Genomic DNA, 15,421 nt, shown 5'->3' with positions numbered 1-15,421 from the left:
CCGGAAGTGGGCTCCACAGGCGGGCGGGGCCTTAAAGGGACGGTGAGGAGGGAAACTGAGGCACGGGCCGGCGGGAGGGGAGCTGCCGTGCGGAGGTAACGCGTTAGCGCCCCAAGGAGCGGGTTGCTGGAGCACAAAGATCCCGCTCCAGCTCCACAATCGAGCCAAGCAGGGGGCTTTCTGCAACGCTCTGAAGTGATAACCCCCCCAGAGAAGCTTCCTCGGGGCCTCTGAGGCAATGGAAGCCACGGCCAAGCGCAGCTGTGCCTGACATCCGGGAACAGAAACGGGCAGGAAGGGCCATGAAGGCTCTTGGCTCAAGGGGTTGTATCCCCGCCCCACCAGCGCGATGCTGTCCCTGAGGTGCTCCAGGGATACAGATCTGCTGCCTTCCCTCAACTTCTCGTTCCAGACTTCACAAAAGAAATGGGTGAAGGCACCATGAACACTCCATGACTTTGAAGTGCTTCTCTGCTGCAACCACAACTCTTGGAACCCGGCTGGCTCTGGCTTTGATAATGCCACACAGCTGAGGCTTTATTTCCTCTGTAACACCATTCAGGTCAAGGAAATGCTTGAAGCAACACATCTGTTTGCACCACCTGAGTGTTTAGGGGACACGCAGTGCTTTTTAGACTTGAATGCACCCTGATGTGGTATTTCCCTTGTCATTTGGGGGCCCATTTGTGTTTTTTTTTTAAACCCCTGCATGCCGTTTGCTCAGTTTTCACTAAAATTCAAATATCTACATTCAACAACAGCCTCCCTCTTGCTTTTTAACACGATGGCAAAGGGAGACACCCCTGACTCCCATACAAGGACTTGAAGGTGCATCAGAAATACATTTCAGGAGGTGGGGCTGAAGCCCCTAAACCACAAGATAACCAAAGTACAGACCGATACCAGAGCTAAAACAGACATTTAACTTGATACTTCTAACAGGTAGCTACTTTACCGTAGAAATATTATCATCAGGATGAGCCCTATTCAAGCTCTCCCTGAATTAGAGCTGGACTGCATGCCTTACTAAGAGATCCTTCCTTCCCTAAGACAGATCCCTTAGTCACATCAGATCCTCACTAAGTGGCTGAGAGCATGCTGAATTAATGCTAATAAAACATTAATAATCCATATCACTAATAATTATTAAATTTGTATAGATAATTCTATTAAACATAAACTGTGGTCCAAGACTAATATTAGGGCCAGCCACACATAAGCACCATCAGGAGTTTAGAAAGCAAAGGGGTCCACTCTGCACCTCATGAAGTGGAAAGGTCTTCCTTACCCTTTGCATCTCCAGTCTGAATCATTCTAAATTGACTGTATTTTCCTTTATATGTTTCTTCCATGAAGTAATAAAGTAAACCTTGCCATTAAACTGACTGATCTGCTGTTAAACTGTGTAAAATTCCATCAAATTTATTGAACTCTTGTCAAATTATTACTTGACCTCAATAAAACATATTGCTGCTTCTCTCTTTGAGTGAGGTGCATTCCACTCACCCATAAGTCTCCCTTTAAAGCAAAGGATAAAATAAATCTTGTTATGCAGCTAGAAGTTTATTTCCATGAGATCTACTCTACAAGCTCTGTAATCATGGAAGAAGATTCAGAGGATCTCCATCTTCCAAGTAAAGAAGCATCTTGAAAAATACAGACTCTTAGTTCTTCAGCTTTTAACCTTTCAACCTGTAAGGCAACAGACCTAAATTCAAGGGAGCTGGTATATGTTTCTTTCCTCCCATCCTACCAGCCCCATTTCATTTCCTGTCTGGAAAACTTACCCTTCCACCAGTGGCTGACCTCCTGGGGTGTTCTGCCTGTCTCACAAGAATCACACTGGTTTGTATCTTCAGAGAGACTAAAGGCAGATACAGTTAAACATGGGAAGCTCTCAATTGACATCCTTTGCTATAAATCAATGATAATTACTAAAGAAGGAAATTCTCACTTATCCAAATGACCATCAAAAAGCAGTATGCCAGAGACCAAGTTCTCCTGCCTTACTTTTTAGTACAGCATACAGGAAATATAAGCAAATCGGACAAATGCTTTACAGGAACAGGAAGACTTTTGGGTTGTTATTTTACATTCACTCAGTCAATGTACACATTCTAGGCAGACAGATGTATCGTAGAAAGCCATAAATACAACCTCATCTTACCCCTCAATTTTCTTATTACAATGTAGAAACTCTCCTTGGCACAATAGAAGTATAAATCTATATACACACACACACACACTATTTTGTCTCTGTATTCCAAGTATTAACAAAACCATTTTAAATGCATTGTTCTGCTTTGCATGAAATGAGATTATCATTTATGAATAGCAATGGACAAAAATCCGTTTTCTCTATAAGGCTGATAACAGTGTCAGTCTACATCAAAAATAAAAATCAGTTGCTTTTAAGAACAAGACACCTGTTAAAAAAACAACCCCAAAACAACACAAAGTCGTGCTTTTTCCATTAAAACAGACAATTAAGATGTTTATTACAGAGATTTTAAAGCAAACTAAAAGTCCTTTCCCAAGTCACTGGTATTTTAAAAAATTACTTAAAACATATTAAAGTTCTGAAAACCAAGCTTATGCATAAAAGCTAAAGAGCAGCTTTCAACTCCACAGAAAACAAAGTAGTGGAAAAATACCGGTTTTGAGACATTCAGCAAGTTGAATGCTTAAACTGTATTTACCTGCCTTCAATATGAAACAAGAGAATCAGACATATGTATCTTTACTTTCTCCATCACTAGATACCCTGTGTACCTGCACTACTAAGGCCACCTGCCTTAGTCTGTGCCCACTTTCAACCACATCCATTTTATAGTTCAATGTGGACACTAGGTACTGTCTTTAGGGCAGTCAATCGCTGTCTTCACTGGTGTCAAAAATGTCACTGAATAGGATCTCCTTCTTCTGTTGCACAGGTTCTGAGATGTCAGAACTAGGGTTTTTCTCCTTATCTTTTTCAAGCCTTTCTTCAAATTCTGGAAGTTTCTTTTCATAAAGGTAATCAACAATTTCTTTGGGGGAGAAAAACAGAGAGAAAAGTAAAGTAAATTGTATCTATAGGGGAAATGGATGCCATCAGGAAGCAGGATCCCACAGAAATTATTCTGTCAGTGTTAAATGCAAACAACAACAACAAAAAAAAATACACTGCTCCAACACAGACACACAAGAAACTAAAAAAGCAGTCACAAAACATTTAAAGCCAAGGGATTAAAAAAAAAAAAAAAAAAGAGGTTCATAATCACTGCATGAAGATGTCATTGAAAGTAAACTGTTATTAAAGAAGGGCATTCAGTAAAATAAGTACAAAGCCTGAGATATCAGCCAATTTACTTGGGGGAAGCTAACTAAGACATAATTCAGATAGAATATGTATCCTCTTAGATTCAAGTGAAAACGTTAAGGAGTATATACAAACAGCTGGGATACTGACCGGAAAAAGTCTTTCTTCGCCATAAAGGGACAAAGGAAACTTTTAGCTTATAAAATTTTTCTTGAATGTACTCTTTAGGGACATCTCTGAAAAAAAGAAGAGTTCAATGAATTAGTGGTGCAAGGAATTATTATGAAGTTTTGTTGCTACTGAGTTACCCATTCATGAGAGTGATGCCAGTCAAACAGTATCTTAGCTTTAGGTAGAAAGGACAGATTTCAAATCCTAATTAAAACAGTTTTTTCAAGACAGCAATTCCCCTTGAAGGTAAAAACCTAAACCATGCCATCACACATACGTATTACGTGTTTAGTGAGAGAGGAAACGAAACTGAAAGTATGTGGAAAACGTCAAAAGCACTGTACAGCAAGTATACAGCATTCACAGCACTGGTAGTTTCATATTCCACACTTACTCTGTTTGGAAGAAAACTATTACATTGTATTATACACATTCCTATAATTACCCCTTTTTCCAATATGTAGGGATGAACACCTGGAAAAATCTTTTATCGAAGACTTTAGCATAGACCGTGTAACAGTTTTAGGTACAGATATGCTGGGAATACAATAAGGGTTGCCTGAAGTGGTTACCAGTGGTTTCCAGACCATACAGGCACGGTTTATTGCCCATTGCTATGCAAGGATATATGTGTATTGTATGTTACCAAGCTAAATGATGTTTTCTATAGTTGCAGAGGTCTAAAAAGTTTGATTCCTTTGTAGAACTTTTAAGATAGTCTGCTTCAACAACACTTTGTATCCACACAAAGAGGATAAACAAAGAAATAAAAGAAGGTTTACCCGATAATATCACTAAATTCTTCCCACTTTACTTCACTAGGATCCTCCACGTTCAGTTCATGCAACCTGGGAATATAATACAGAAGCAGTCTGTAGGCAGAATTCAAGAAATAATTCAGTAACACTCACAATTCCCCAGTCAGAAGTCACAGGACATTTTGTTCTAAAGAACAGCAGTTGTGAGACCTGTATGAAACTGCAGACACGCCATTCTCACCCTGCAAGCCTTCATAAACACAAACCAGAACAGTAAGAAACACAAAAACATTCCAGTACTTCTGAACTATACCTTTTAATAAGAGTGATTTTGGCTTGTAATCCTTTGGTCCCCCTACATAACTGCCGTCCTCTGTTCAACTTGTTTTTTAAAATTGTAAGCCTATGAAAACATAGAAAAAAAAAAGTTATCATTTCAAGAAATTCCAAGCACCAAAAGGAAGTGTCTTCAAGATGCTACTGCTGCCACAAAGCGGCAGAAATTAGGCTTCACTGTCACAGCAAGAACAAAACTCACCACAGCTAATGAAGTTATCTGTCTCAGACATATTTATGATGCCTCTTCTGTAATCTACCACCTATTTATTTCCTATCTTACCGAACAATCATCATGGTACACACAGTTTGGCAGAAGACTTAAATACTCTCCAGAACACATTTTACTATCTCAGTTCAGTATAAAAACTTACCATTTCTGTTTACATTGTCTCCAATATCGTGTTCCCACTTTAGTTTCAATTTCAGACCACGGTAATTTCTGGTACAGTTTCTCACGGTCAACTACGATCTCTCTATTTGGATTTCCATCTTCCACTCCTATTCTTTTCCTAATCACCTCCTCCACTGCAGACATCAACTTCTGGATCTCTTCCGCTGACCAAGGGCCATAATTAGTAGCTAAAATTGAAAAATAAGGTAAGGCATAATTTATCATAAATGACTAGTGAAAAAAGGCAAAAGAGCACTTTTATAGAATCCTAGAATGATTTGGGTTGGAAAGGACCTTAAGATCATCTACTTCCAAAGCCCTTGCCACGGGCAGGGACACCCCACATTAGACCACGTCTGTTCTTATTTACAGGACCAGCTTCTTAACACACTTCCTAGAAACCTCTCCACACCAAATCGGAAAGAAGAGCTCAGCCTAATCACCAAATCCGGTTGCCAAATTCTTCCCACCCTGCCGCCAAAAGCATTTATTTAGACATCAGTTCCATTTAATACAGAGTTGCATTTGTTGCATTTCTTTTCTCTTTTCCATCAGACTGTTCTTATCCCTTCCATATGCAAATACAGTAAGGGGTTTAGAAAAAAAAACAACCACCACAAATTAATTTAAAAAAGAAAAAAAAAAATCCATTCTAGGGATTTTTTTTCCTAAAGTTTAGGACACATACAACCTACAGTTAAAATAACTTCTGAAGTTGCAATACACATAATGAATTGCTTTTCCTAAAATTACATACCTGACCTGAGTTCAGAGTATTTCATAGCAAGTGAGAGGTTAGAACGGGACATCATCTCAGAAATCTTCTTCCAATTATTGCCATGCAGAGCATGATACTGTTTCAATTTTTCTTTTTCTTCATTAGTGTACCTGGTTGAGGAAATTAGCAAAGCTTCAGCTGCAAATTCAAACCATTCCAATATCTTAAAAGAGCTGTAATCGTTACAGATGTTTAATCACTACCCTTTCATGTCACACTTTAGAACACAAGAATTAATAAGGACTAGTCAGAAAAATGAACTGTCAATTAAGATGCAGCAACTGGCACAAATCAGAGATGATCTTCATTTATACCCATTTTCTGTGGTCAAATAAACCTCAGAGACTGATATTAGTGTTCAGAAATGCTTTCAAGTTACTCACCTCCCTTTATAATTATGTGGGTCAAAGATCTTCCTTGCTCGGTAGTATACCAGTGCCCAGGGTCGTGGTATGCCCTCAGCTAGAAGGTAAAATGATTCATTTAAGTAACATTACTCACAGAGGTGAGGCCACTTTCAAAAAAAAGCCAAAACTAAACAAAACAAAACCCCAACAACATACATTTTTGTGACCATGCTATCAATGACAGATTCTCTCCAGTCAAGAGAATGTACTGTACAACACTCCAGTAACTACACAGGGAAGGAACGGTCTGAATAGAATCTCCTGAGGAGTTTCAAAGATGTAATTGCTACGACCGTGGCAAGATTCTGAATGCTGAGTACTGGTAAATAATTGTCTACATGCCTGTGCACCTGTATGTGAATATTGAAAACTGAACTTTTAAACTCTCAAGCACAAACCTAGGTACAAATTGTATGGACTGGCTATACATTTGATCCAAATGCAATTAAAATTTAGCTAACTCCCATTAGAGAGACATAATTTCTTTCTGTTTCTGCCATCACTCACTCCATCCTAAACCTGCCATCTATTTATGTGCTCTAAGAACAGTCAAGAGTCAAACACAGCACTCAATCAAACCTGCCATTAGTAAGTCACTATGCTTAATTATAGCCTAGCAAATAATGCACTTTAAGCCACAAAGCCCAAAGGCAAATCTGGAAGTCTGTAAGTGCTGCTGGTCATGATGACATTTTCATCTCTAAACTCTGCAAACCCAAGAAAAGACAGCAAGAACAGTATGTGTACTTGATAATCTATACAGCAATCTCAGCAGCACGCTCCTTTTTTGCCTAATTTGGCAACATTAGTGCTTTGCTATATAGAAAATACACTGTGCTATCACCAGGTTGCGAAATTTTAACATTCAGCCATTTGAACAAGGAACTTAAATACTTACCAATTTTTTCAAAAAATTGATGTTTTGCTTTTATGCGATTGATGGTTCTTCTCTCTTCTGGATACCTCGAGGTAAACAGGACTTTCTCAGCACTATCTATCCCAGTCATTTCTAAGAACTGTCCAACATTTTTCCGGATTTGATTATTCTCCTTCTCGGAAAATCTGCCAAACCTGACAGCAATACCTAAAATGTACAGAAAGTTTTATTAAATAAAAAAGAAAACTTCAAGTGCCATCTCTTGTACATTTCAGGGTTTAACAAATATGACAAAATATCAATTAACTCAAAAGGTGAAAGAAAAAAATGAAAGAGACCAAACAAGAGCTGGAAGCAGGGAATTTACACATTTACTTCGGACTGTAATTCAGTAATGAGGAAGTTGATGCTACCAAGCAGAGAAGTGGAAAAGGTGTCTACTACAATAAAGTGAACCAGACTCCATGGATGTGACAGACACGGTACAAAAACTATGTTCCCTCTGTCAAAGCATTAGCACAGCTGCACAGTCCTTCCTCACTGCTACAAGATTTTGGAGAGCTCACCTTGTTTTTTAAACTCTTTAAACCTCACTAGGTCGCTTCCAGCCATCTTCATGACTGAACTGTCTGACATATTCCTCACATGAGGAATAAACTCTTCCAGTTCCTGTTTTGCGGTATCCAAATCCATGAAAGATATGGTAGAGTCCAGGTCATCATCATCATCATCATCCAGATTGCCGTCATCTGTGGTTACTGTTCTACTAAGGGAACTATTCTGGTCCTCCCTTCTATTTAATGCCAATGGTTCTGGTGTCCTGATATAAAGAAAAAAAGAACATAAAATACAGCACTAGACCTCAAAACCATTAAAAGAATTAACATATTCATTAAAGAATGAACATATTCATTAAAGAAGAAATACTTCACATATCCCCTTTGTATTCCCATCTTTCAACACAGATGTTATTTATTATCAGATTTCTACCGTTACAATACTCAAAAAGCTTGAAGCTTTGAAAATTGCACCTTTCCCACGAAACTCTCACATATGGACATACAGAAGAAACAGTCTCTCTTGCTACCACTAGCAACACAGAACTTTTTTATCTGTCTCTTACTAGTCGTCTGTGGGTTCTACAACACTGCAAAAGCACCAAGAGCTTGTTTGTGGTTCGGGTTGGAAGGGATTTTAAAACTCATCCAACTCCAACCTCCTGCCACAGGCAGGGACACCTTCCACTAGGGCAGGTTGCTCCAGGCCCTGTCCAGCCTGGCCTTGAACACTGACAGGCATGGGGCAGCCACAGCTTCTCTGGGCAACCTGTTTTAATGCCTCACCACCCTCACAGGGAAGAACATCTTCCATATAGCTAATCTAAATCTACCATCACAGTTATAACAAAGCTCTTAAAGTAGGTCTCTGTAACATCACAATATATTGTAAAGGGTTTTGGAGCCATTTTTAAAAACTCATACAGAACAGACTGAAGAAAAATCTGGGACCAACATAATGTGACAGAAACATGCGGGAGAAGGGCTGTAAAAAAACAAACACAAACAAAGTCTACATACGTTACATCAGAATCTGAAGAGCCTTCGTCTGAGATATAAGCTTTGCTTTTTCTCTTCTTAGAGCGCACTGAACGATATTTAGAAGGCCGATTAGCTGCTTTAGTCATCTTAGACAAATTAGCAGGTACAACCATAGAATCTTCTCTCCTGGCAGGAGAAGCATCACAGTCACCGTCATCATGGCATTGCTGGGACGATGCCACACCATCCGCTTCTGTAGCTAATGGCAGCTCTATGCCTTTCCCTTGCCCGTTTTGCTCTGCAGGTGACAACAGTGACTGGTCAACAGTTACATCTGCTTCTTCTTGTATAACTAGGATAATGCTGCATATATTCTCCTTGCTTGGTGATCTTTCACTGCCATTTCTGTCATGTGTTTCTGAGGTAGGAAGCTCATGTACCTCATCCTCTACAAATAATGTCACTTCCCTTCCCTCCTTTACAGATGGTTCTAAATAAATGCAGTCAGGCAGCTCACCTACTGCATCCGATTCAGGTAATTTCTCTTCTCCTTTCTTCTCCTTTACAGGTGGTTCTAAACAAATGGATTCAGGCAGCTCACCTAACTCATCCTCTTCAGGTAATTTCTCTTCTCCTTTCTTCTCCTTTACAGGTGGTTCTAAACAAGTGGATTCAGGCAGCTCACCTACCTCATCCTCTTCAAGTAATTTCTCTTCTCCTTTCTTCTCCTTTACAGGTGGTTCTAAACAAGTGGATTCAGGCAGCTCACCTACATCATCCTCTTCAGGTAATTTCTCTTCTCCTTTCTTCTCCTTTACAGGTGGTTCTAAACAAGTGGATTCAGGCAGCTCACCTACCTCATCCTCTTCAAGTAATTTCTCTTCTCCTTTCTTCTCCTTTACAGGTGGTTCTAAACAAGTGGATTCAGGCAGCTCACCTACATCATCCTCTTCAGGTAATTTCTCTTCTCCTTTCTTCTCCTTTACAGGTGGTTCTAAACAAGTGAATTCGGGCAGCTCACCTACCTCATCCTCTTCAGGTAATTTCTCTTCTCCTTTCTTCTCCTTTACAGGTGGTTCTAAATAAGTGGATTCAGGCAGCTCACCCACGTCATCCTCTTCAGGTAATTTCTCTTCTCCTTTCTTCTCCTTTACAGGTGGTTCTAAACAAGTGGATTCAGGCAGCTCACCTACCTCATCCTCTTCAGGTAATTTCTTTTCTCCTTTCTTCTCCTTTACAGGTGGTTCTAAATAAGTGGATTCAGGCAGGTCACCTAACTCATCCTTTTTAGGTAATTTCTCTTTTCTTTTCTTCATCTTTACAGGTGGTTCTAAACAAGTGGATTCAGGCAGGTCACCTAACTCATCCTTTTTAGGTAATTTCTCTTTTCTTTTCTTCATCTTTACAGGTGGCTCTAAATAAGTGGATTCAGGCAGGTCACCTAACTCATCCTTTTTAGGTAATTTCTCTTTTCTTTTCTTCATCTTTACAGGTGGTTCTAAACAAGTGAATTCAGGCAGCTCACCTACCTCATCCTCTTTAGGTAATTCCTCTTCTTTCTTCTCCTTTACAGGTGGTTCTAAATAAGTGGATTCAGGCAGCTCACCTACATCATCCTCTTCAGGTAATTTCTCTTCTCCTTTCTTCTCCTTTACAGGTGGTTCTAAATAAGTGGATTCAGGCAGGTCACCTAACTCATCCTTTTTAGGTAATTTCTCTTTTCTTTTCTTCTCCTTTACAGGTGGTTGTAAATAAGTGGATTCAGGGAGCTCACCTACCACATCTTCTTTAGGTAATTTCCCTTTTCTTTTCTTCATCTTTACAGGTGGTTCTAAACAAGTGAATTCAGGCAGCTCACCTAACTCATCCTCTTTAGGTAATTCCTCTTTTCTTTTCTTCATCTTTACAGGTGATTCTAAACAAGTGGATTCAGGCAGCTCACCTACCACATCCTCTTTAGGTAATTTCTCTTTTCTTTTCTTCTTCTTTACAGGTGGTTCTAAATAAATGCATTCGGGCAGGTCACCTAACTCATCCTTTTTAGGTAATTTCTCTTTTCTTTTCTTCATCTTTACAGGTGGCTCTAAATAAGTGGATTCAGGCAGGTCACCTACCTCATCCTCTTTAGGTAATTTCTCTTTTTTTTTCTTCTCCTTTACAGGTGGCTCTAAATAAGTGGATTCAGGGAGCTCACCTACCTCATCTTCTTTAGGTAATTTCTCTTTTCTTTTCTTCATCTTTACAGGTGGTTCTAAACAAGTGGATTCAGGCAGCTCACCTAACTCATCCTCTTTAGGTAATTTCTCTTCTCCTTTCTTCTCCTTTACAGGTGCTTCTAAATAAGTGGATTCAGGCAGGTCACCTACCTCATCCTCTTTAGGTAACTTCTCTTTTCTTTTCTTCTTCTTTACAGATGGTTCTAAATAACTGGATTCAGGCAGCTCACCTACCTCATCCTCTTTAGGCAACTTCTCTTTTCTTTTTTTCTTCTTTACAGATGGTTCTAAATAACTGGATTCAGGCAGCTCACCTAACTCATCCTCTTCAGGTAATTTCTCTTCTCCTTTCTTCTCCTTTACAGGTGGTTCTAAATAAGTGGATTCAGGCAGCTCACCTACCTCATCCTCTTCAGGTAATTTCTCTTTTCTTTTCTTCTTCTTTACAGGTGCTTCTAAATAAGTGGATTCAGGCAGCTCACCTAACTCATTCTCTTTAGGTAATTTCTCTTTTCCTTTCTTATCCTTTACCGGTGGTTCTAAATAAGTGGATTCAGGCAGCTCACCTACCACATCCTCTTTAGGTAATTTCTCTTTTCTTTTCTTCTTCTTTACAGGTGGTTCTAAATAAATGGATTCAGTGAGCTCACCTAACTCATCCTTTTTAGGTAACTTCTCTTCTCCTTTCTTCTCCCTTACAGGTGGTTCCAAATAAGTGGATTCAGGGAGCTCACCTACCGCATCCTCTATAGGCAATTTCTCTTTTCTTTTCTTCTTCTTTACATGTGGTTCTAAACAAGTGGATTCAGGCAGCTCACCTACCACATCCTCTTTAGGTAATTTCTCTTTTCTTTTCTTCTTCTTTACATGTGGTTCTAAACAAGTGGATTCAGGCAGCTCACCCACCTCATCCTCTTTAGGTAATTTCTCTTTCTTTTTCTTCACCTTTACAGGTGGTTCTAAATAAGTGGATTCAGGCAGCTCACCCACCTCATCCTCTTTAGGTAATTTCTCTTTCTTTTTCTTCACCTTTACAGGTGGTTCTAAATAAGTGGATTCAGGCAGCTCACCTACCTCATCCTCTTCAGGTAATTTCTCTTTTCTTTTCTTGATCTTTACAGGTGGTTCTAAACATGTGGATTCAGGCAGCTCACCTACCTCATCCTCTTTAGGTAATTTCTCTTTTTTTTTCTTCACCTTTACAGGTGGTTCTAAATAAGTGGATTCAGGCAGCTCACCTACCTCATCCTCTTTAGGTAATTTCTCTTTTCTTTTCTTCTTCTTTACAGGTGGTTCTAAATAAATGGATTCAGGCAGCTCACCCACCTCATCCTCTTCAGGTAATTTCTCTTTTCTTTTGTTCTTCACAGGTAGCTTTAAATAAACGTAATCAGCGTTAATCTCCTGACAAATATCAGAGCAACTCTGATTTACTGTGATACAAGATACAGCGTTACTTTCCTCATCCGTATTATCATTATGCTTCCACTTCTTTTTCTTCTTTTTCTTTTGGGAAGCATCCACTCCAGTTTCATTACTAATGTCACTTTCCAGTTCCACACAAGAATCACCTAACAAAGACTGCTGCTTCTCCTGCTTCTTTTTTCTTTTCTCCTTTTTAAAGCCTTCACCACTCTGTGCTGCTTGATCTTCAAGCAAAAGTAGAGAAGCAGAGCAAAGCTCTGCATCCTGTACGCTTTCTCTTTCATCATTTTCATGTTCCTTATGTTCTTTGTATTTTTTCTTTTTCTTCTTCTTCTTCAGAAGATCCTGAACTTGAAAATCATCTGCACTTGCTGTCATCTTTTTTCTTACCTTAAATAAAAGATACGGGGTTTACTCAAGTATTATAATTAATGCATCGTTACACAGGTAAAAAACAAACAGGAAAAAACAATATGTGAACAAAAGAGGCCCCCTCCCCCCCAACATTGAAATACTACAGAACAATTCAACATTATCTTAGAAGCATACAATGAAAATACTTACTTTTCAATGCAGCTAATTTTGCAGTGGGACTATGAAATTGTGATGCCTTCTTCATCAAACAGATGTGCATCACAGCTGTGTTCTGCTTTGAAATTGCCTTCCTATAACAAAGAAACATTTCAGTAAGTTGATTCTGAATAACTAAACAACAACAGACTACTATATTCATAGAATCAACTAAATTGGAAAACTCTTTAAGATCAGCAAGTCCAACCTTTACCCCACCACCAACCCATGGCACTGAAGGCATTTTCTACAGTTTGTGAATACTTCCAGGGACCGGGCTCCACCACGGCCCTGGACAGCCTGTTCCAATACCTGAGATTTGGAATCGTTCCTAATCTCCATCTAAACCTCCCCTGGCGTAGTTTAAGGACATTTCCTCTTGTCCTATCCCTCTGCTTCCTGCACCAAAACAGCAAACTAAAAATAACCAGGAAATATTAAACTACTCAGCATTAAAACCAACTGCCCTAGTTAGAAGCGTCTGACTGGCTTCACCCACGTGCCGACAGGCGCAGGCCCAGGCCCACGCCCAGGCCCAAACCCAACCAGGACCCGCCAGCTCCCACAGCGCCTGTAACCAGCACCAGTACGCACACACAGAGGCCGCAGCAGGCCTAAGGGCGGGCTGTGGGTCAGCGCCCCGCGGCAGCCCCCGCGCACCGGCCGCTCCCCTCCGCCTCTTACCCGGCACTCCCGAGGGCGAGGGAGGCACCCGGAACAACCACCACAGGCCTCTGTGTGGCACCGAGGCGGGCGAACCGCAGCCCTCAGGAGCCCTAACACGCTCCCGCGCCGGTGCAGGCCCTCCCCGCCTCCGCCCGCCACATAACGAGAACGAGACACCTCAAGGCCGCCAGCGCCGCCGGTAATCCCACCTTAACACTGCTCCCACTGCACCCTGCTGCCGGCCTTTCCGTTCCACCCTCCCCGCCTTCCCGCCACAACAGAGGAAGCGTTCCCAGACGGACCTAGCAAAGTGACGGACCAGCGGCGTGGGACCGTGGTTGCTAGGAGACGGGGCACCGCCATTACCCCCCCCTTCAGCGCTGTGGGGCTGGAGCCGGAGATCCGCTGCTGAGCTCTCCCTGCTCCGCTGCCACATCCACGGCCACGCCGCCTGCTTCAGCCCCGGGTCCCCCCACCACGGTGCGGGGTGATCCTGGCAGCGACATGGCGGGCGGCAAGGGGGCGGCCCCGCGGAGACCGCTGACCCTGGCTGAGGTGGAGCCCGGCAGCGAGAGCGAGCGGCTGGGGGTGGCCCGGGACAGCATGTTGTGCAACCCGCTCATCATCAAGGTGAGACACACGGTCCCTCCCCGCCGGTCCCGCTCTCTGCCCGGGTACTACCCACACCTCGCCCGTAGCGGCGGACGGGGCCCCGGAGGATGGGGAGGGGTCCCGGTCCCGCGGCAGCCCCTTGCACCGCAGGCGAACAGGGCAAAAATTGCCTGCTAAAGCACGTGGGGAGTGACAGCAGCTGAAAACAGAGGTTTCCCCCCTATTAATTTACATGGCGAGGAGGGAAAATCGCGCTGCTCCTCGAGCAGCTCCGTGGTTGATCCCCGTTAAGCACCCGGTAAGCCCCGGCTGGAGACCGGGTTTTCAAACCACACTGTCACCACCCCCCCACCGGAGGGGTTCTGGGGTGGGACAAAAACCCTGCCCCCTATATTGGGATTTATAGACCGGCTGTGGAGGTGACGGTCCGTTCACAAACCCCTGACACTTCTCACCTTACCAATCCCACTGTACTCCAGTCCCGTGGATAGGCTGAGCTCTGGGTGGGACTTGGAAAGCTTCAGGCAGGTATTTCACTCCAAACCGACACCCACGGAAGGTCCCGCTCTACCCCCGCCAGCCCTGGAGTCCCGCATCCCCTCCAGCCGCAGCTGAAGTACAGCTCTCGTCCCCTGGATGGCACTCGCAGAATGGCTTCGTGCCCCGACCAGCCTTTTCCCGTCCCAGTCTCCCCCCAACGGCCCCGCCGCCGGCCCGGTGCGGAGCGCCACGATGCTCTGGGGTCGGGACCGCGGCTCTGGGGCAGTGCGGAGGGAAAGGGACGAAGACTGCAGCCCCGCGGCTGGCACCGAGCGGTTCCACCGGCTGCGCTTTCCTTGTTGTCTGGGGGAGGGCAGCCAGCTTCGCTCAGAGCGTTGGTTTCCCACCGCAGCAAGCGGTGACATTTAGACGCGACTGTACAGTGGTACTTTAACTCCAGTTCCCTTGCTAGCCCGGCAGCGGCAGGCTTGGAATTACGACGTAAATTTTCGAAATATCACAGAAAATTTGAGTCTTGCAATCCTGATTTCCTTAGTTTTAGCTTGTGAAACTCTTAAAATCGAAATGTTATTGGGAAGGCAAAGAAAAAAGTAGGGCTTGCATCATAACCCAAAAGCAGCTTCACTTTTCAAATCCACAGCTTGTACTTTCTTTTCCCTGGATGCTCTGATAGGAAATTGCAGGATCTTTGCTTAGAAGTGAGATCAGGGTGAGGTTTCCTCATCTACCTGTGTATTGTCCCCTGTCCCGCCAAAGAGCTGCTGTGGGCAGATGTGGCCAAACCTCCTCAGGGTCGAGGAGGCAGCCCCACATCTTCCCCAGCCCTCCAAACTGCTTCTTAGAAAAGTGTGCTAGTAAATACATCTTTAGG

The 15,421-nt window shown here is 42.6% G+C and overlaps 2 protein-coding genes across 2 annotated transcripts in view; one reads left to right on the top strand and one right to left on the bottom strand.

Moving 5' to 3' along the window:
- Window positions 1-2,325: 2,325 nt before the first annotated feature.
- On the bottom strand, window positions 2,326-12,909 carry TTF1 (transcription termination factor 1). Its single transcript, XM_062641519.1, has 14 exons — window positions 12,766-12,909; window positions 11,478-12,591; window positions 10,503-11,393; window positions 9,754-10,166; window positions 8,600-9,000; window positions 7,589-7,842; window positions 7,044-7,229; window positions 6,122-6,200; window positions 5,718-5,848; window positions 4,941-5,148; window positions 4,544-4,633; window positions 4,255-4,320; window positions 3,452-3,537; window positions 2,326-3,029 (listed from the first exon to the last, which is right to left on the bottom strand). Exons 2-14 carry the CDS (start codon window positions 12,577-12,579, stop codon window positions 2,869-2,871), a joined length of 4,068 nt encoding a protein of 1,355 aa, XP_062497503.1. The 5' UTR covers window positions 12,580-12,591; window positions 12,766-12,909; the 3' UTR covers window positions 2,326-2,868.
- An 886-nt stretch (window positions 12,910-13,795) lies between these two features.
- The window catches only part of CFAP77 (cilia and flagella associated protein 77), a 59,776-nt gene continuing 58,150 nt past the window's right edge, over window positions 13,796-15,421 (top strand). Inside the window, exon 1 of the mRNA XM_062640995.1 lies at window positions 13,796-14,067. Within this exon, the coding sequence (XP_062496979.1) occupies window positions 13,942-14,067 (126 nt within the window). The 5' untranslated portion in view covers window positions 13,796-13,941. The remainder of the gene's footprint in view (window positions 14,068-15,421) is intronic.

Source organism: Pezoporus occidentalis, unplaced genomic scaffold, assembly GCF_034315485.1.
Source record: "Pezoporus occidentalis ecotype Australia unplaced genomic scaffold, CSIRO_AGI_Poc_V1 ctg68, whole genome shotgun sequence".
Classification (NCBI taxonomy): Eukaryota; Metazoa; Chordata; class Aves; order Psittaciformes; family Psittacidae; genus Pezoporus; species Pezoporus occidentalis.
Note: the sequence above shows the minus strand (reverse complement) of the source record. Positions and strands in the feature narration are given on the sequence as shown.

Bases quoted from the DNA above. Each gene is read 5' to 3' on its own strand.
- TTF1 (XM_062641519.1), bottom strand. From the start codon at position 12,579: ATGACAGCAAGTGCAGATGATTTTCAAGTTCAGGATCTTCTGAAGAAG. The intron at 11,394-11,477 runs CTGTAAGGGAGA...ATTTAGAACCAC, and splicing joins ATCCACTTATTTGGAACCAC to CTGTAAAGAAGAAGAAAAGA. The intron at 7,843-8,599 runs GTATGTAGACTT...TCTTTATATCAG, and splicing joins TCTTCAGATTCTGATGTAAC to GACACCAGAACCATTGGCAT.